The sequence below is a fragment of the Protomyctophum bolini genome (assembly GCF_963924005.1).
Source record: "Protomyctophum bolini genome assembly, chromosome: 12".
NCBI lineage: Eukaryota > Metazoa > Chordata > Actinopteri > Myctophiformes > Myctophidae > Protomyctophum > Protomyctophum bolini.
The window spans coordinates 25,906,949-25,929,856 of NC_137873.1; the positions used below are offsets into that span (position 1 = coordinate 25,906,949).

General features: G+C 43.0%; 1 protein-coding gene across 3 annotated transcripts in view; it reads right to left on the reverse strand.

Annotated features, from left to right (window-relative positions):
• Positions 1-22,908, reverse strand: part of LOC308326366 (rho GTPase-activating protein 12-like) — a 52,649-nt gene that overhangs the window by 8,346 nt on the left and 21,395 nt on the right. For 2 of the 3 annotated variants that reach the window (XM_080779192.1, XM_080779191.1), the window contains exons 3-6: positions 3,372-3,620; positions 2,252-2,461; positions 1,724-1,804; positions 1,201-1,326 (exon numbers count right to left, since the gene is read on the reverse strand). In XM_080779192.1, coding sequence (XP_080635318.1) covers positions 1,201-1,326; positions 1,724-1,804; positions 2,252-2,461; positions 3,372-3,620 — 666 coding nt within the window. The remainder of the gene's footprint in view (positions 1-1,200; positions 1,327-1,723; positions 1,805-2,251; positions 2,462-3,371; positions 3,621-22,908) is intronic. The other variant, XM_080779193.1, reaches the window with a different exon arrangement.

A 22,908-nucleotide genomic window follows, 5' to 3' on the forward strand; every position in this document is an offset into this window, starting at 1 on the left:
ATATTCTGCTGACAATGTGCAAATTTGACAAATGATCAATAACTAGCAAAACGATTTCCGATTGCCTTTAAAAAAAAGAATCACATAAAATGGATAGGTCTGAAAAAGCCAGTGTTATTGTGGTGGGATGTCCCTTTTTGAGTGGCGCTAGCCCCTCCTATAACCAGCTTTGTGTGTTTGTGTGTAGTACCCCATAGCGATGATTTGATTGGCTGAGCAGTGAGCATCCCATAGCAATGATTTGATTGGCTGAGCAATGTACTGTACTTTAAGAATAGAAAGTGAGGAGGCCAATTGTGATTGGCTGGAATGTGATGATGTATAATGACAAGAGGGTTTGTTGTTCATCGCCCTCAAATTAGAGGCCAAAACATCAAGAGGCAATAAACATAAATTACTGTATGTTGAAAAACACAAAACATTCTTTCCGTGGGGGAAAAATGTAATCAAAGAGACATTCAAGTGAGCAAGATCTGTCAAACACATTGCCACAAATCAAAGTGTCCTTCACTTCCCTGTCAGGTGCTTCAGGGGAGGATGATCAGCCTAAAGTTAACGCAGAAGTCAGGATAGAGAAACAGATAAATCCGGTGATGCTATAGTGCCTCGTTTCATCTCATTATCGTCATGCAAGGTGATTGGCTTTTTGGATTGAGGGTCAAGGCAATTGATTTGATTGGCAGGTTGAGTGACAGGTCACACTGACTTGGTGTTTGTATGGGTGTGGGCGGGCAGAACCTGCGCGGAAACGCCTGGTTTTGAGGAGCCGCTGAAACAAAACCATCCATTTTAACCTTGTCGTTATCACACACAAAACAACCTACATTTGTACAGGAACTGTATAATGATTTTACCCCACTCATTTTAATTGGGGTAAAATTATTGTCTTTAATAATAATAGTAATATAGTATCAGTTGACCAAGGTTTATTGAATGTAATAAAACATCGAAGGAAGGTCCAATTATTTGTAATCACTGGGTATGGAATGCAATGAGATAATTGGGAGGAAATTAAATGAAACAAGGGAGAAATGTTCTCTGGTTGTAGTGTAATAACATAAAGTGATAGAACATTTTGTCTATTTAATGAGAGTAAACCAAAGTGGTGTATGGCCTGTACTGCAAACTGTGCTTAGTGGCTGTCTATTTAATGACAGTAAAGCAACATGTACAACAGGTACTGCATGCAGTGATTCAGACCTTGTCGTTGGGCTCCAGGACGTAGGTGCTGTGTCTCCACTTGGTGAGGACGATGGGTTCCTGTCTCCTGTCCAGACTGCGGGTCTTGGGGGCATCTCTGTCCGTCTGGGGGGGTGAATGGTTGTACTGCAGGGGGCAAAAAAGAGAAAGGAGCAGGGTTGGAATCAAATCACTTTAACCCATTTTGACCTGAGATCAGATTAAAAAAAAATCTTCTACATCCTGACAGTTTTCTGAAAAAGCTATGTTTCTATGTCAGTCGATTTTTCTAAAATAGCAGATCTACAAGCTCATAGCGCGCCACCGAGTGGCGCGCTATGAGCTTGTAGATCTGCTATTTTTCAATAGCTAAAGCATAACATAATGCTAACACCAAAAGGGGTTCCCGCCCAAAATTGGTTGAGTCCATCAAACAACACAACACAACACAGACAAAGGGTTGTATACAATATAAATACAAGCTTCATAAGATGAGGTGAGCCTGATATATAATTATATAGCAATGAGTGTGAAAGATTGTTACCTTGGGCAGCTCCCATTCTGACCTGGAGCCATCTGCGCTGTAGTAATAGGGCCTGCCCTGGTCATCTACATGCTTTATCCACTGTTGACACACACAAAAGGTCAAAAGTAGGTCTGACTGGAATGTGCCCTGACCTTACGCAATAGTGTATTTGTCTGACGCCTGAATAACATTGAAAACAAATCCTCTTTGGAACATCATATGAAGTGGACTGTGTGTGATGCTGGAACGCCACCATGGCATGAAGGACCCCAGAAACACAGAAGCAGCACCCCAGAGAGGACGTACAACACCATCACACTGTCCTCTGCTGGTTGTATTCAAAGACTTGACTGTGATTTATTAAATTATGACGTTATTAAAATAACACAGGTGCATCCGGCTTAGCTGGGGATGTTCGTTGGCTATTACCAAAAATGTAAAATGACAGGAGAGTCTGCCTGGAATGAAAACAGCCAGCAGAGGGAACTAGTCACCACTGTCCTTCCAAAAGAGGGAACCCTTGGACCGCCTGCAGCAGGAAGGTACCTTCTCGTTAGTGTAACCGCTGACGTACAGCGTGTGGCCGTGCTCATCCATCTCCTCTGACCAGCCGCGTGGTGGCGAGCCGTACTGGCTGTCTGACTGGCTAGAGTAGGTACTGAGGCAGGTGTCCTCCGATGACAGAGGCTGGAGGCGGCCAATGGACAACGAGAGGAGAGGGAGGAAGGACGGCGAGAGCGGGAGAGGAGGCGTGGTCTACCATTCGGGGAGGGGGGGGGGGGGGGGGGGGGGTAAAAAAAGAGAATGATGTAAAGAGAAGAGAGAGAGATCTTTCACCATGGAGAACAGATGATTGGAATGCACCCATAACCGATCAGTGTAAATCAGATTAGTGCAGAGCCAAGGAAATGCCCGCCACCAATGAAACAGAGTGCAGAGGATAGAGAACCAGACACCCACAATGCAGAAACCAATACATCACTACTATGATGAACTCTGACCTCCTATAAACCTTCAAATGTATGTGAGTGCAGGAGATCTTGTGGTGACCTGACTGTCGGTTTGCATTCGTTCAGCAATACCATTGACTGCTTCTCGCCAGTAGATGGCAGTGTGGGAAAGCAGTTTTAACTTATGGAACTGATGACTCAAAATCACTGATGCCTTCAGTGTGAGTCACCGCCTGATCTGCTACATGAGGAAGGACTCTGTGTGCCGTTTCAGTGGGCGGGCCAGTATGTGAATGAGAGTATGTTATGGTACGTGTAATGTTTCGGTACAGTACAACTCATCCATGTGTGAAATAGCAGTGATGTCACCCTTATTGCTGCCGCACAGGCATGCACATGGAATTGGAAGCGTGTGTGTGTGAGTGTGTGTGAGTGTGTGTGTGTGCGACAGTGTGTATACACGTGTACAACATGCATCATACACAATCGAGTCGACTACCTAACGCCAAGTCTGAGTATTGTCTGCAATCTAATTTATAGTCTATTGTCTGAGAATTATGTTCCGCAATGCCCCGTTTAATTGAATAATCGATTATCGATCGACAGAAAATGTATCAAATGAAATGTAAGTAATGAAATAATCGGTGTAGTGATGTGATATGATGCTAAGATGTCTTAATACATGTACAGTACAAGCATAATGTGAAGGTGCGTACCTCTGTGCTCTCTCCAGTGCTGCCTGTGCCGGTCTCCTTGGCCCGTGGTGGCTTCCAGGTCTTCTCTTGGGTGGAGCGGTTGTAGTAGAAGTGTCGACCGCTGTGATCCTTGTGGGTCTCCCAGTCCCCCAGCACGGACAGCGGGGAGCAGGAGGGCTGCGGCGGTTGGTTGGACTGGGAGATCTTCAGCTCCTGAAGGTTAGAGTAGACCGGAGAGTCGGAGCGCCCCTGGCCTGATGGAAACACCGACTGATTGAGGGAGAGGGGGGGGGGGGGGGGGGGGGAGAGAGAGAGAGAGAGAGAGAGAGGAGGGGGGGACAGGGTAGCAGTTGGTTAAAATCATGAATGCAGGCAGCAGTTGTGTGCGCGCGTGTGTGTGTGAGAGAGACACTGAATCATTTAAAAGTCATAATTTGACAATTCATCTCATAAGCATAGCAGCACTATCTCACACTTAACCATACTTAACATTGTACTACTACAGACATGCATTTTGGGAGGCCAACCAGGTATTGATCTCCGGAAATATCGGATGGTCTCCCTCAGTGGAGAAAATAAGCTCTCTAGAAAACGCAGATGATATGTTGAAGCAAGCCCCCCTGACTTTTTTAACCACTGCACAAAAAAATGCATAATAGCTTAAAAATGTATGGCTGAGACGCTGAGAGATATGGGTATAATTCATGTTATATAATGTATTAGTTATTTTGTCCATAATTAAAAAACCCTATGGTAAAGGAAAAGCGTTTTAAAATCAGGTCAAGGTAACCCATTGTGAATCACAAGTTGTAAGACTACAAACTGTAACATTCTTATCTGGTTAATACACGACTAGGTACAGTATAGTCGAGTATTGATTAGATAAGTACCAATTTGATCTTTGTATCTACTTTTATGTATCTTGTATTAATGACTTACTTTTACGCTGCAGGATCAATAAAGTACAATTCAACTCCCAAATTTAGTACAATCCTAATCTCCAGAGCTCAGCAGTAATCTATACTATAGGCATCAGAAGGTTTACTTATGTGAGGAATGAACTGTAAAGTGCTTTGAGTGGTCGAAAGAGTAGAGGATCTACATAAAAGCAGTCCATGTACCACTTTACCATTTAATCTTGCTATTGAGAGTCTGAGAGGAGCTCTAACTTTCAGTCTAATGTAGACTAGACATGGAACACCTCGTCACATTGGAGGACACCGAGGAATGGGACAAGAGGAAGGAAGTGTAGCACATAACAGGAAGTGAGAGCGGGACAGACAGGGAACCGTAAACTGCCAGGTTGTACTTGTTACATAAGAGATTATACTGGGAGAAATGCAGAAGTGAGACTGACTTGTTGTGGAAATTGATTATTCTGTACATCAACCTAACAGAACATCATCAAGAACAACAGCAAGAAAAAAATGTATGAGAAAAATAATAAAGGAAATGCCACTATAAAAGCATGAAATACAGTACATGTTATTCTTTAGTTCTTGGGAAATGTAACTTTAGATTAGTGAGAATACTCCCTGTGCTAGAAGAAAGAAAGAGCATATTAATATCCAATCCATGAAGATGTGTATTTGTTATGTTAACAAATAAACACAATTTCAGGTGTTTAACCCATGTTACTGCAATAATAAATCTCCAATGTGATTCCAACATATTCTAACACACCCTTGACAGAACCAGAATCACAAAACATCATCTCAGAAAACATCTTCTGCCAATATTCCTGCCGCAACATCAATCAAGTCCTATTATAGTTATAAGTCTCATTACATACAGGCTCTTAAAAGCAGCGTACTCCATCTAAAAAAATAACATGTTGCAATTCACAATGATCTAAACTGACCTCACAATCTGAAATATCTGCCTGAAATATCAAAATGCCCATGAAATAACATGTCATTAAACTTAAAATTATAATACACAAGTGACATTATGAAAAAGAAAAGAGAAACGTAGTAAATTCTTGACACAGACTGTTCTTCATGATCATTTAAAATTGGCATTACAAAGGAGCTGAATGTCTGGGGAGTGACAGGGCAGAGAGAGGCTCATAAGGAGCTGAATGTCTGGGGAGTGGCAGGGCAGAGAGAGGCTCATAAATAATGCCAGTGTGCCCTGAAGCCTCGTAGATCCTGTGATGGTTTTATTACTCGGAGATCAATAGGGATGAAATATGCAGGGGCCAACAGTTGGAGGGCTGCTGGCAATCGATGGACTGTTCACTGGTCCCGAGGAGATAGTTAGATACTACCTCATGCTGACTGTACTACCAAAGAAATGTGTCATACAGTATATACAGCTCTCTGGTTCCCAGTGGAGAAACCATTTTCATTTTTGACAAGGCACCATAGGTTGTTGAAGCACTGATGTATGCCTATATTGCCTACATGTACCATGATCTGCAAACCACTGTAACATGCAATTGCTTTATAAATCACAATCAACACAATGATGATTTGTTCTCATTGGAACAGTAGCGTCAGTGTTGAGATATACCTTTTTTTTATTTTTCTTCAATTCCATGTTTCTATTCTATATAAATTATACATACATATACAAGTGCAAGGATTCGGGTTACATAATTCATACATGTTGTATTTGTACTATATGTCAATGGAATTTTGAAGGTAGAGAAATCTGATCAAATTCTGTATGTGGCATCTACACAAACTGTTCAAGATGCCTCGCCTATGGACAGTATGTTTTGGTATCATGTGCCCCAAGAACAGTTCTGTAAGTGCTGGTATTCCCTCTCAATGTAAAAACGCATCTAGTCCATGCAGACACAGAAACTATTCAAATAAGCTGGAAACGTGCTCGCATTCTCTTGTAACTTTGTTTGAATGCATCTGGTTAGCAGAGTCAAGGTGGTAGTGGTCTAAGTGTTGTAGAGCAAGACACAGAACTTATGCTTTATGGGTTATACATTTTTTTAAGGGAAAAAACAAACAAAAGGAAGACAAAACATTTTGGGTTGGATCTCTTGGCCAGAATTCCTCTTCACATAACAGAACCCAACACATGTATAAATGAAAACTTGTCTACCTTTGGTGGTGAGCAACAAGTGAACAGATTATCATCTCCATGTTCTGGGAGAGGATGGAGCAGTACTCTCCTCAGACGCATCATGGCGAGTACCGGTATGTCATGGAAATACTTTGGTTTCAGTGCAACGCTGAACCGTTCTGAAGTCTCTCTCTGTGCTGTTAAGCGCACATGTGAGTTTATGTATCAAAGGGGAAGTTCAACCGTTGGGAAGCTGCAGAGACAGAAATCCACTACGATGGAACCACAAAACCACAAATTTCCCCTCTGGAGTATCTGTGTTCTAAACACAACTTCAATGAACCACCACCAACCACAATACAGTCATATACACAGTTAAGTGTGTGTGTGTGTGTGTGTGTGTGTGTGTGTGTGTGTGTGTTTGTGTGTGTGTGTGTGTGGCGCTGCTAACACAGAACTGTGTGTGAACAGTCTGCGAGGTGCTCACTCAAAACACTAAGTTATAGATTGCTCAAAAGGGTCAACAGAAATGAGCCGGTCTTTAGCCAAAACCTGGCAACCTGTTAGCTGTAGTTATCCAAGGGCTGTAGTGCCATTAACAATGAACAGACACAGGGTGTTTGGTACCTCCATTGGTCCAGCACATTGTGATCATCAGATCAATACTACTGTATTTGACTGGTTGTCTCCTGAGAAGGGCTCTGACCACTAAAGCACAGCCACAGGTTGACCTCTTACATTTTGATGACTGCCCTCTTTTTAAATGTGATATTGTTGGTGGTAAAGTCAGGCCGGTACACCAGTACCTCTACAGAGCAGACCATGGAAAGGAAATACCTTTTTCAGTAATGAAACATTGTTAATCTTTGTTACTGTCCCTCTTTACAGCGACATATAGACCACAGAGACGACAAATAGAAGTTTCATGCGGGCCTCCTGTGTCAGGTTGGTGAATATACATTTAGATTTATAAGGTCTAATATTAGACAGACATGGTTTATGAGGCTGTGGCATCAGTTTGTCTACTCTGAGATGAAGCCTAGAACACGCCGTTCTTTTTGAGGCTGTATTCTGACTTTATAGGCCAGGAAATGCATTCGTTGTGGCGATTGTAGTACACAGCACAGACGGTGATAAAGTAGTGGCTCTGGTCCTGTCGAAGGACAACATTAACAGCCCATACTGTCTGCACTTGACGGGAGTTAATATATATCTGTTACTCTCTTACAGTAAGTAAAGGCGGTTTTCAAGAGTTGAAAGATTGACAATGTTTCAAACAAAAACGGTAAATATATAAATTAATATTTAAAAATGAATCGCGGCTTTGTCAAATTCTGAGTGGAATGAGTGCACTCCCTTGCGTAAACACCAGATTTGTTTCTTACGTTTCTTGTTTTTATGAAGCATATACTTTAACTACAACCTATTCTGAGGTGGACGTTCGGCAAAAATAGCTGATCTACAAGCTCACAGTCACAACACCTTGCGCTGCAACACTTTATGAGCTTACAGATCAGCCACGTTTGGTGTCAGGGGGAAAAGAGGGGACTGGTATAGACCCCTCTCCCAGGGGTATAGTATATATATGGTTTAAGAGTTTAATGCTACTATAAACAGTAGGCTAGTGCTAATGCTAGTGCTGTACAGGCAAGATAGGTCTTAAACAGAAGCTCCAAGTTGACCAGAGTCAGGCAGTGCTGTCCATTAGGTGGCAGTCTGACTTCAAAGTTGTCTGAAGATTAGGGAGGGTGGGGCCAGTGGAGGACATTTCCTGTGTGGCACAGATCAACCTGCTCTACTGCATACCACAGGGAGCAAGCTTGCATGGCGAACACGCGCACGCACGCACGCACGCACACGCACACGCACACGCACACACACACACACACACACACACACACACACACACACACACACACACACACACACACACACACACACACACACACACACACACACACCTCCCAAGTTCTGCTATTGCTGCAATGCAGGCACTTCAAAGTAGCCTATGGACTTTCCTAAACACAAGGCATGTTGACACAGTAACACGTGCACACGCACACACAAATTTAGTTACATAGGAAAGATAATCATTGCAGTGCTTTTCCTACTAGGACAGGACACCCAAACACACACACACACACACACACACACACACCCACACACACATTACACACATGTCACATAACCCACACACTTATTTAACACACTTGTTAATGACTGCTGTAATTTTTCATCTAAAGAGTCAAGTCTTAAAAAGACAAAAAGAGTGGCCGTACACACTGATAGGCAAAGTGCCGATTATTTATTAGGATGCAGAGTAAGAACCAACTGCCTTCTTCAGGGTATATGCTGTACTTCTTCACCCATGTTTTTTGCACATGACACATGGACATGGACACACTGTGGGGTTTGATCCTGTGAACTTTCAGTTACAGCAGTGGTTCCCAAAGTGGGGTCCGGGGACCCCCAGGGGTCCTTGAGGGAGTTCCCAGCTAAATGATAGTTTGGAACCAAATGGACCCTTATGGGTCTGTAACTCTGAGAGTGTACAAATGGCTCAGAGTTAAATTTGTACACTCTCAGAGTTAAATTAACAGTGATTTTACAATATAAATTGGGGGTCCCAGAGATAGAAATGCCATTAAATGGGGGACCGTATAGAGTAGACTAATGCATGTCAAATTGGGGTCCTTGAAATGTAACGGGTTGAGAATCACTGCTGGAGCTGTAAAAGTCTTCTCTTATGGGGGTCCCTGGCATCTCTTTTCAAATGGGGGTCCACGGGCTGATAAGTGTCAATTTGGGGGTCCTCGACATGAAAAAGTTTGGGAACCACTGAGTTACAGGACCGTTTCTGTCACCACATTTCAGAACCTAAAATCTATTGGATTCATGGGATTCAGACAAACAAACAGACAAACAAACAAAGCTATTGCCCGTGTACAGCTCCTTTTGGTGCAGTAATATGAGACGATAGACCTCACGGTGGACATTTAGTAGCTGCATTGACAGACAGCCTTTTGGGTGACAGATGACCACTGAGATTAGCTGGGGAGGGGTTAAGGGGCGCCAGGGAGGGACAATGCCATGTAAACAGGAAGAGGGTGAGTTCTGTACGATTTAAAGGGCAAGTCTGTCATTCCTGATGAGATTAGACAACAGACAGATGGAGAGTCAGGGGTTCAGGAGATGAGGTGAACTGGGGTCTCGGGGGAACGGGGGGCGCACGCACGGCGCACGCACACCATTTTTGACGTGTTTATCATTCATTCCTTAGTTTACATTGCGTTAATCCCTTTGATTTGTTACAATTCAGCCACATGTACTTATTGTCTAGTAACAGTTGTTGGAGGGAAGTATTGGAGGAAAAAAAACAAAACACAGATGTCACTGACAAAATACAAATAAATAAAGAAAAAAGGGTGTGTGTGTGTGTGTGTGTGTGTGTGTGTGTGTGTGTGTGTGTGTGTGTATGCGTGAGTGTACATTCAGTCTGGTTTAGTAAGCCCAGTCAAAGTGAACAAGCAGAATAACGACATGGAATAAAGGCCGACCGATGCCCAGACAAACACAAGTCACCACACAAAACAGCCGTGAAACGCTTGCCACCACCCAGGCAATTACACAACTACAATTACACTGAATAGGAGAAAACGGCATACAATGTGGTGCAGGGAAAACAGCCTGGGGTGGCTGCTCTGTGCTCAGAATGACTTTATGAAGCTCAGCCCAATATAGGAAACACTCTGCAGGTTACAACAACCCCAAAATGCCACGTGCTACTTGGCAGGCACCTGGGTCCAACCTTTTGTTGCCGTTCTGAGAATATGCCGAAAAAAGATGGAAACAAACATGAACACTACTACAGTGTTCATTTAATTCAACAGACATTTTTACTTTATGTCAAACACACGACTTAATGAACAACACCAACTCCAAGGCCGCCCTCCAAGTCTCTAGCGTGATACAGTGAGATCCTACATCCTCGTGGTCTACAGATGACTAGGCTGCCATCACCTCAGGTGAACTCCTTAGATGCCTTTTCAACTCGGGGGGGGGGGGGGGGGGGTTACTTGGGGGGGTTCCGTTACCGTACAAGGGACATACTTGTCATCATGGCTCCGACGCAAACAACAGACTCCCTGCGTACAGTAGTTACGGTGCTTAGAATAGTAGGCCATCTACTCCCTAATTTAGCACAGGACAAGACATCAGTGCACCTAACACAGGACAAGACATCAGTGCACCTAACACAGGACAAGACATCAGTGCACCTAACACAGGACAAGACATCAGTGCACCTAACACAGGACAAGACATCAGTGCACCCAACACAGGACAAGACATCAGTGCACCTAACACAGGACAAGACATCAGTGCACCTAACACAGGACAAGACATCAGTGCACCTAACACAGGACAAGACATCAGTGCACCTAACCCACAGGACAAGACATCAGTGCACCTAACACAGGACAAGACATCAGTGCACCTAACACAGGACAAGACATCAGTGCACCTAACCCACAGGACAAGACATCAGTGCACCTAACACAGGACAAGACATCAGTGCACCTAACACAGGACAAGACATCAGTGCACCTAACACAGGACAAGACATCAGTGCACCTAACCCTAACCCACAGAACAAGACATCAGTGCACCTAACCCTAACCCACAGAACAAGACATCAGTGCACCTAACCCACAGGACAAGACATCAGTGCACCTAACACAGGACAAGACATCAGTGCACCTAACCTAACGTGTCACTGGCCTCCCAGTCTCTCCTTTTCGGTTGTCCATTAAATACAAGTCTGATAAAAGATAAGCCCCATTAACTGGACGGCACGCCATTCATCAGTGCAGTACTAGACCAATTAATTATATTACTGCTGTGTCTGTCTCTCTCTGTGTGTGTGTGTGTGTGTGTGTGTCTCCATAGCACTGGCAGACAGTTGTGGACTGTTGTGACGCTGTTGTACAAAGTCACAACATTGTGGCGGGCTTTTTACTGTGGCCCTCAATGTCCCTCTATGACTGATACACACGCACAATAAGGCGAGTCAGAGACGGGACACACAGCTGCTACAGCTGCTGCTGTTTATTGATCTATCTGTCTGTGTGTGTGTGTGTGTGTGTGTGTGTGTGTGTGTGTGTGTGTGTGTGTGTGTGTGTGTGTGTGTGCGCGTGTAACTGATTGTGTGCGTGCATGCATCTGTGGATATGCCAGGGTGAGTATGTGGGTGCACACACAAAACGGTTTGTCTACTGTGGACATAATGTGGATGTCCGTGTGTGTGTGTGTGCACACTTGCGTGTTCCAGCCCAACAGCTGGCTGCACTGTTCTCGCTGTAGTCATTTAAAGCAGCCTGGGTGAAGGTTTCCTAACTACTGATTCAAGGCTACAACAAAGTGAATCACAGTCCGAAACATACTTATGAATCTCTCCATTGTGGTTATACTGGTTCATGCCATTATGTACCGTTTAATGGAACATAGTTGCCATTATCCACCATAGCTGTACCTTTGTTTGTCCCGGTTGTGTATAATTTCAGGTTTTTAAATAACTGAGCTGTCGAATATTATTAATCATGTTGTGTTTTTGTATAGTACAATTCTCCTAAACATATACATTACAATTAATTTATAATAATAAAAAAAAATACTGTGGTATAATCAACTAATAATACCAGTGCCAATATCTCCCGACAACAGCACTCCACCTTGTTTACCTTACCTATAACCTATTCATTATTAATAACCTATTATTAATAACTTTATTTTAAAAACAAATTAAACTGTGGTACAACAAAAATAATATTGACGCTGGTGTGCCGAAATAGTAGAAATGCGGTAGATGGCCGACTGCCATACTGTAGATCAGCACACCAGTGTCAATATTCTCCAATATCCTTGTATCCCTAACCCATTTTGGAATTCTAAATGCTGACCAAAGTTTTCTGAAAAACATATTGTAGCATATTGTATTCATGTAGCAGCAAATATTTTTGAATACTGTACATACTGTACAGAACCCCAAGAGGGGTTCCCATCCAGAATGGTTAGAACACCAAAAGGGGTTCCCGCCCAGAATGGGCTAAACATGTAAAAATGGTACTGAAAAAAGCTTATTTTAAAAGCTGGTCTTCTCACTAGACGCCATGTTAAAACGCAGCCACACAGACATTCACTGAGACTGCAGACAGCCTCAACCTAACCACTAATCCTCTCCTAATACCTGCCACCTGATTGGTCCCTGATAATGAGTCTAATTCTACAGCACAGCGGTTGGTTGACGGCCCCAGGGCGTGTGTGTGTGTGTGTGGGGGGGGGGGGGGGGGGGGGGGCTGTGCACTGAGGACAGCAAGTGAGGTTAGGAGTATGAGGGTGCTTTTATGATGCAACAATGGAAACAGGTGGACATGGTCAGTGTTAAGGCCATCTCACGCAAGTGGACATGGCCTGGGGAATGATGCATGCTACACATACTTTCCCACGTTGGGGCTGGTGAAGATAAATGCTGTATATGCATGCACAAATAAACAAAGCATTAGCCTACATGGAGAAGCTATAAATGCAGCTACACATGAGTCTACTTGAAATCCCCTGTAAGCATGCGAAGAGATTCTGTCAATAAACGATTAGCTTCTCCACTGCCTTGAGATAATAGATATTAAACAAATAGATGCCTCATAAGGCCGCTGCAGTTCGTTGGAGCGATGTGTGTGCAAATGGGGGCGGAAGTGCGCAGGAAGTGCTGAAGGCACGCTGCGTCGCTGCCCAAGTGACGTCACTCATGTGACTCCTCCATGTCTCTCGCTGTCACTCAAATGACTAAACGGCCAATCACAGCATGTCTTTTCCGCGACTTCTGTGACGCACGCGGAAGCTTGACAAGCTTCGCGTCATGCTTCTGCTATGCTTCGCAAAGAAAATGTTGCCCCCTCTCGACAACACATGCCCCAGAGCCGGGCTATGCTTGAGAATGCGTCTTCTGCTACATGACAGGACAGAGCCCAGTTCAACTGGTCTCTGAAAAGGACAGTGTCTGACCACAGTGAACCACCGTTTCCATCGTGAAACTAGTTATCTACATCCAGCACCTTCAGGGTTTGCCAACGTAGTTGAGGAAGATGTAGATATCAAACAGAGTTATGTGACCTTTTGACCTGCCCTGTGTTAGTATTATGGATTAACAGCCATGGGGAGCCACAAGATTTTACACCACACTAATCTCTTAAGTGTAATACTGTGCAGAGTATACATGCTATCTATTAAATAGAGTGGTTTATGAGACAACTAATTTGCCTGAAGTTTACATGTCTTTTTTAGCAATGCTTTTGTTAGAATCCATGGTATTTAACAGACCGGTTCAACTGGTGAACACTGAGTGAATACCTTCTGCGTTGCTGTCAAAAGACAGATGAGGTTTCGTGAGCCCACCAGAGGAGGAACGTTGTGCATTTGTAGTTTCCATTTCAATAGTTTACAATTCAATCACACATTAGCTCTGTCAGAGATATCAGCCTGACTGCACAAACCCACGAAAGAGAATGATGTACACACAGGAAGTGTGTATGTCATCCGTTCAGATCACATTGCAAGGACACAGCCTCACTGTGTTGAAGTTGCGCGGCCCAGCTGAGCCCTTTGAATAAAATGAAACCATATCCTGTGGGAAAGGACACGGCTGCGTCTTATTCAGTCAAATGTGCATAGTGCGTTCAAGGCTGCCTGTCCATTCACCAACTTCAATGAAGCCACATGCTGTATATGCCAGATAACGGGGACATTATAAATCCATGGAGCTCTGATACAGTTGAGACCATGGCCTTTTGAGGAGGGTTGTCTATATCATTTGACTTCTTTCATTCAGACACCCACAGTAAGTCGATATCAAGATGTCCTTATATCAGCAGAGCAGAGCAAGGGCCAAAAATTCAAATTCATGGCAAACGAAATACTTCACACCGAAAAGAGACTGGAGGAAGTTTAACCATAAATGACAGCCTTACTGAAACGCATCTTACCACAAAACTCTAGGGGAAAAGATAGTTAGAGTCTGTATCTTTTCACACATACAGAGTTGTGAAGGGAACTGCCAACTCACATGCTGTTGTGGCGACCTTTCCCCTGCCATAAAAGCAGATAAGACTATATTCAGGTGAACCTTACCACAACTCTGCATACTAGTATACTACTATAGGCTGGTGAAATCATTCATATTCTCCCCATTATTCCTTTATCCTACACATCAGAGAAAAAAGGTACGGTAAAATTAGATCCATGCTGGTCTCAGTTACTGTAGTAGTAAATCCCTGACATCACAATTAATTTTATTCAAATACGATTCTTTCTGAAACTATTTAGTCCAGCATGAAATCTCTCACATCTGCGATTTGCGTCGTGGTGATCATCACTCACCACCACAATGCAAATCAATTTGATTCGATAATCAAACCAAAAAAAGAAAACATTTCCACATCCATTGAATTCTCAAATATATATTGTGGTTAACCTAATTTGTTCAATATTAGTGGAATTACTCGAATATTATAGACAAATGATAAACTAGGTTCTCAGCACACTTTTCAAGAAGTGCCATATTAAATTTAAATGAATGATTAGCCCCATAATTGACTATCGATGCAGCTGAATTTATTTTATTTGACTATCACATGCACTAGTATACAGTCCATAACACTGTGTAAACACCAAATTAGTAGCGCCACTGTAATCATTCCCTGGATATAGTTTGAACTCTGCACCACTGGGGACAAGCAGAACCTCTTGGGCTAATTGCTTTTAGTAATACACACAGACACTTAAATTCAATGCTAAGAGCCAAAGCATGGGTCCACTGGGGACCAAGAGCATGTTAGTTAATTTTCATTATTTACAGCCATCTATTCAGGGGTCAGTTTTAACCAGGGGTGATGAATTAGGAATTATGAATTGAACATGGTGGACGCTATTGTAAATGCTTTATGGTGTCGTCCACAGTTAATAGTCTTGTATTGAGTTGTGCTTGAAATGTACTGCAATTCTCCAAAATTGTTAATAAATGATTCAATCAATGAATCAATGTGATGAACTAAGTGTTAGAATAGACAACTAGCAGTCTGAATGGAGAATTACAGTACTAGTCCTACAGCATTCCCATGTGAGACAGTTGTTTGTTCCGACTACAGGAACCATGGACGTCAATAGGAAAATACACGTTTTTGTCCCCACTGTGTGAATGATGGCTGTGAAGTCAACGGGTGGGAGATAGAGTCAAATGTGGCCTGGGCTGACGACAATGGGGCTGTAGGTAGTCCCACAAACCATGACTCATTCACTCTCCATTCAAGTTCTCTTACTGAACTGAGATCAGAGGATGGCAGTTATCAAAGCACTGTGTGGGACCACAGTGACGGGAAGTCATTCAAGTGAAGACACAGAGTGACATTAAGCGCGTCATGAGTGAGCACTGTTGTTGGTGAATTCAAAACCAGTTGATGAAGTGTTAGCTTTGTGGGATTTTCAATCAGCTTTAGTTACCGTAAGCTAATATTATGACAATGCGTTCAGTTCAAGTTTTATTTGCAGCTTGATTTAAAACATGACACAAATGATGACAAACAAACAGTATTCACCACACAAGATAAAACATGCTAAATTAAACCATGTGGAGTTGATAACATACGAACAATAGAGAGAGTCCTTTTGAAGTCAGATAGTACATGCAACACCGTCTTTGAGGCAGACAATGAACCCAGGATGTTATGGTTACTGGTGCTGAGCTGGTTCAGTCAGTCTCCATAGCATCCCTAACACATTTAGAATGTGAAATCGTTGTTCACATGGCTTTCCCTCCAGTACTGGGGATGTCGCACACAGAGTGGATAGCATGTATGCATGTCACAGATGCAATAATGACCTCTGACAGATGTAAAAATGACGTCATGAATGAATGGGGAATGGAAAAGAGAGTGAGTTAGTGGGTGAGTCACTCCTGAGGAGTCAAGTGACACAAGGAGCCTGTTCATTGACAAGCCAACGCACTGAAATAAAAGGATTATCTGCCAGCCTGCCACAAGGGAGATGAATGTATTATATCACAGCACAGCACTGAGATGAGATGAGGCATTAAGCCCTAGGCGGTAGAGGGTTCAACATTAACTTGTTTCCTGCAGGTCGAAGACGTGGCAGAGAGTATGTTTTCACTCCTGTGTGTGTGTGTGTGTGTGTGTGTGTGTGTGTGTGTGTGTGTGTGTGTGTGTGTGTCTGTAAGTGTATCAGTGAGCAAGTCATCTCTGGTACAGTTAGATTGATTAGCATGAAATTGTGCATGCACACTTCCTAGTTACAGAGCCAGGAGGCCGAATTTTATAATTAAAAAAAAAACACACTTTACAGATTTTGTCCACACACTCTATAGTCATGTGATCAGGACGGATCTGTCAGATTTGTCATATTGCATCCTGATTAGCTACGATTGGCTTACAAAGTTTGTATTAGTGGCCCATTTAGAAAATTCCTCAAATCATGAAATCATGTACTTTCCCTGGCGGAGAAAGACTAATTTCCATAAATTACCAGTCTTCAAAAAGTCCCAAAACAAAACAAATGTGGCTTTGTATGATAGATATGGAATCTTAGAAAGGAATACCAGCATTCACCCCCCAGGTTCACCCCCAGCAACATACTGTAAGTGACACTTACAGTATGTCTATATGTATCATGCACGCTGAGGAAGGCCTGTGGGCCAAAACGTCCGTATGAACTGCTGCTGGGGGTGATCTTGTAATAAACAAGAAATCCTAAATGGAACAAAGTGAGTGCTGGTATTCCTTTCTAAGAAACAACTTCTGCCAGAATCACTACTCAGATGAGTGCTCAATTCGCACTCTTTTCCAAGATATGGAATATATAACACAATATGCTTCCTCCTTCCCTGTAAAAAAGAAAGTGAGTATGACGGCACCAAGTAGTCCTACTCTAAGCCAAAGCAATATGGTGAACTAGCAAGCTGATGGGGACACCACTTTGGGGGCGGCAGTGGCTCAGGGGTAGAGTGGCCGGAAGAGCGTCCGGATGGGAACCGCAAGGTTCCCAGTCGAATCTGGGCTGCCCCAGAGTTAGTGTCGAAGTGTCCTTGATCAAGACGCTGAACCCCTAATTGCTCCCGATGTGCAGGTTCGTGCCTTGCATGGTTTTCTCCGCCATCGGTGTATGAATGTGTGTTTGAAAGGGTGAATGTAGTGCACACTCTATGTAAAGGGTGAATGTAGTGCACACTCTATGTAAAGGTGTATGAATGTGTGTTTGAAAGTGTGAATGTAATGCACACTATGTAAAGGTGTATGAATGTGTGTTTGAAAGGGTGAATGTAATGCACACTATGTAAAGGTGTATGAATGTGTGTTTGAAAGGGTGAATGTAATGCACACTATGTAAAGGTGTATGAATGTGTGTTTGAAAGGGTGAATGTAATGCACACTATGTAAAGGTGTATGAATGTGTGTTTGAAAGGGTGAATGTAATGCACACTATGTAAAGGTGTATGAATGTGTGTTTGAAAGGGTGAATGTAATGCACACTCTACGTAAAGCGCTTTGGATAAAAGCGATATATAAATGCACCATTTACTATTTTATGTAGCACTTCTAGAAAGTCTTCCCCAACCCCTGGATTCACTGTTCAGTATTCACTCAAATCTGATACTAAAGTACGGTTTAAAATATATATACGGTATATTTAATGACCTGATCAATAAAAGGTACAGACTAGTAGGAATCCTGGTCTGCGGAAATGTGGAGTAAATTATTCGACAGTCAACCAGGATTACAACGCTTTACAGTACTGCGGACACAGAGACCAAACACTGCAGTGCAGGAGAGAGCTCAGTAGCAGCAGAGCACACAAAACACGGAACGACAGGCACCGGCTATTAAAGGATTTCAGAGTATAATCAGACATGACAAAGTGACAGTGTTCTACCGCCGATGTCTTTTCACAAGGTCAGCCACTGCAGAAACCAAACCAATCACAAAACAATACACTGTACATCAAGATGGAAGAGGGAGGCAAATAAGAGAGAGAGAGGGAGAGAGAAGGTGAGCTGAGAGAAAGCTAAGAGGTGGATGAAGATAAAGCTGGGGTCATTCATGTCTCAGCTCCTCTGCTTGTTGACATGCAAGAAAAGTCGTCCATATTCTTTCTGGAACAAGTTTTATCACACTGTCAGAGCTGGTATGTGAACTTCACATCTGCTATAAAAATACAATGACGGTGGCTCTCAGACATTCTAAAAGCAAAAACCATTATAGCTCTGAGAGTGTACATATGGAACCAAATTGGTATGGAAATGGTTCATTAGTACACTCTCAAGAGTTGCAGACCTGCAAGGGTCTATTGTAACCCACATAGGAATCGTTAAAGGGAACCGTTAAGGAATCGGACCGTTAAGAGAGAATCGTTAAGGAACCGGAATTGTTAAAATCATAAACAACGAGTTGACCACATAATCACAACGTCCTTCCCCATCTCTGCCCTCAGTTTACCTTCTAGTATTATCCCATTTAAATAAACCAGAAACTGCCTAAAACATAATTAGAAAATAGATTTCACCAACGTCCAATATGTCACAGACTGTGACTCACATCGGTTAAGATCCGTCATCAGCCAGCGTGGGAACTCTGTGTAGAAGCAGTATTTTTTACTAATCCATACCCATTGACATCTATCTTCTCAAGGCTAAATATGAGAGACCATGATTTATGTTAGACCTTAGTGGTGTGTCCTAGTAGCTGTGTTCTGCAGAGAACCAACGGTTGTGCTACACTGGGTTATCCTGCTGCGAGAGGCTCATCCATCATCAGATATCCCACTTAAAAGACAGGACACACGGCAGCAGATAGAGAGATGCATTCACAAAACAGGCCACTGCTTTCGGCTGCTGTTCTAATTCATTACAGTAAACATAAATACAGCTCAGATCAAGTTTTTCTTTTTTTTTGTGCATCCGCCGGTGTAATTTTATATCATTTTAGGCCAATTCTCTTTCCAATCAATGCAGTTTTTTTACACACAAACCCTAGTGACCCCATTCTGTGAATGTCATAATAGGTGAACATTCAGCAAAAAAATGTCTAAGATTAGCTAAAAAATATCAGATCTACAAGCTAGTTTGTGAATCTGTAGATTGGCTATTTTTAGCAAATTGTTTGGTGTAAAAAAAAATAAAGTACAGACCCCTGGGGGACTGGGGGCCAAGTACAGACCCCTGGGGGACTGGGGGCCAAGTACAGACCCCTGGGGGACTGGGGGCCAAGTACAGACCCCTGGGGGACTGGGGGCCAAGTACAGACCCCTGGGGAACAAAATGAGGATGACTCCGGTCAACAAAGAATATAAAGCTTAAGTGACTTGATTGATTGATTGATTTAAATATTAACAGTATGCAGAATACCCTCCAGTTCATCAAGTATACATGGTTTTCACATGGGCAAAACCCATCTGAACTTAAGCCTGGCCCACAGCTGTTGTTGTATGATAATGGGGGAGGGTTTAGGTGGTGTATTTCGATTGACCAAAAATACACAGGGAAGACATATTTGGGTATTATAACCACACCTGGGGGTCTATTAGAATACCGGTAACTCCATAGACACATACAAAACATACAAAATCACGGCACTCCATCTTTAAAAGACATCTTTGTAGATTTTGTACCTGGAACCTACAGTATATGGTTCAAGTGTCTCAGGGAGGTGCAGGTGTAAAGTTCATGCCCATAACAAATCAAATGTTGTTTGAGCTCCAGCCAACACAGTTGGCCAATTGTGTTCCCAACATGATGGGAAGCAATGAAAATATGTCACAGACACTGCACTAATGACTCCCACTGATAGATCAGGTGCCTGTTCAGTGGGGAGTGGAACTGGGAGGGACAGCGTTGTGTTCCTCAGCATGCATTACGCACTCCCGGTGAAACTCTTCACTGTCATGTGAAAAGCAGCAGCTAGCAATGTCATGCGTTTCACAGGAGACACATGGTTGTCCAATGTCTACGCTAGTATGCTCCCAAAAGACCAACAATGTCAGCAGCAACAGGGTCTACATGGGGGTAGAGACGCACCTGTGAGCTATGATGTAATCTGAATCTGTGTGTACAAATAAATCATCCACCCGCCATCCACCCAATACGATGTAGATCTGTACGCACCCGCACATGTTTATCAGACGGGTCCTGTCGGCAGGGATAAAGAGATAAAGAATGAATGAAGTTACGCCCTGTGCATCAACATGTAATGTTGACATGATATGCGGAAAAGCTAAAACGCTGGTTGACTTTCCATTCACAAAATGGGAAAACACGGCATAAACTAGAAACAGAAACTGCGTGGGCTCGCTGAAAACCCGCAATGTATATGTACTGTAAAAAATATATAAAGCTGAAGAAAGCTGGGGGGTTGTATGTGCACTCAACTGCCCTTCTCCACGCTCAAGCACGTGGGGGGGGTGGCCCAATCCTCGTCGCCTTTCAAGGTCCATGTCATCATTCAAGATCCGAATAGCCTGAGGATAAAAGCTTTTTCTACGTTTTTCCAAGGACAGCCTTATGCATCCTGTATCTTTTCCCGGACTTCAGCAGCTCAAACAGCCCATGATTCGGGTGGGTATTGTCCTCCATTTAACTGCATAAAGTTGAACATGCTCAAGTTTGAACTAGATTTCTAGCACAAAGTATGTGGGAGTAGATTAGATGCCAAATAAAGCGGTTGTAGACAACTAGTGTGTGCTCACTGGAGCGAGCCTATAACTAGTGAACCGGGTCTCTGCGCTGATGGCTTAGTGTTTTACGTCTAAATGCTAAAGAGTTTTAAAGGCGTTTTCAACCATCAATGTGTTTTAAACTTTTAATCTCATCTGCAGTATCGATAAGATTGTTTTATAATTTTCCTTTATTTGTGTACAATAATTACACTAGCTCTTTACTTTTTTATTTCATCCACCCCTCCCTAGTCCCATTTCAATCTCATTGGATCATCTCTGCTGCTTTTCTCCATCTTCTCACTAGCGCCATGCTGTAAAACCTCTCTTTTCAACTGTACAACGTCTTGTATCAACCTGTCTCTGCTCACCTCAAGAATGCAGAAGATAGAGACCAAGGGAGATAGAGAGGGAGGGGGAAAATACATTACAATACAATACAAACATTTTCCACCTCCTCCAGCTATGGAGAAGAGGCCACGTGTCCTAAACGACATACCTTTTTAAGGTTAAGTATTGGTATGAGGACAACGGGAGGTGGAGAAATGGATCCCTGGGCCAGGGAAGATCCCAGATATGCTACTGGCACAATGTTGTTCTAACAGGTTGAACCATATAAAAGGCCAACTTCAACTACTGCTGCCAAAGTGGATGGTTATTTTACACAACAAAAAATAAAGAATTACACAATATATTTGTTGCACAAATACCACACAAGATACCTTGATGAAGGCCATGTCTGAAATGACGGGGCTGTAGAGGTATTTAAAGAATGAAGAGTGAGTGTGCACCTGATATACCAACCTACTTCTTATTTGTTCTTCTGGCTCAGTGCCACTACTTATAAACAAAGATATCTGGCATCTGCATACCATATCTGCCCATGAGTCTCCAAGTTATTTTGAAAAGTCTTTATTGCTGAAAGATATAAATGAAAAGCTTAGTAAGTAAAAATGCAAAATAATCTGTTTTGAATACGACTTTCATGAACTGTAACATTGTTCAGAATCAGACTAACCTATGATCCGTTTCATAACTCCCACCATAAAGTCGTACAACTCACAATGATTTACTGCTCCCAAGTCAGTGCTTGCATCCTCACCGACGCTGAGGGGGAGTAAATGTATCCCCCATATTCTGAGAGGAGAGAAGAAAAGGCTAGGAGAGAGGAGAGAAGTTCAGTCGTCTCCTCAACTGCGCATATGCAGAGTGACAACCTTTAAAGCGATACAGCCGAAGCCGTTCACCGCGTGCCATTTATCAGCCAGTGAGCGAGCCGAGAGAAGACGACAACAACATCAACAATAACAGACAAGGACTTTCGCAAACAATCAGTCACAGAGTGCTGATAAGTGCTTTACAAATGAGTTTGTGGCCAGCCGCTGTCTATCTTGCCGAGCAGAGGATAGGATGGCGAATGGGGGGGAATATAAATGGAGGAGTGCTTGGCTTAAAAATTGAAAAACGAGGGCAAGAGAGAGATGAGGCAGAGGAGGTTACCGTTGGCTGTGATTACTCCAATGGCCATGCAAGCCCTCCCACAAGGTCAAACTAAGACGTCAGATCTCTGCAGCAGTGAAGCACTGAGAGCAGACAACAACAATAACCTGCATCAAGACAACAAGCCCAAATTGATTAAATCAATTAATTACCAGCTGCATTATTATTATCTGTGGGTCTGCTGCTGACATTATGCCACTTTTTAGCTGTGCTCCGCTGTTATGCGCAACATGGCTGGAGACGAGGCAGCCAATCAGAACTGCTCGAC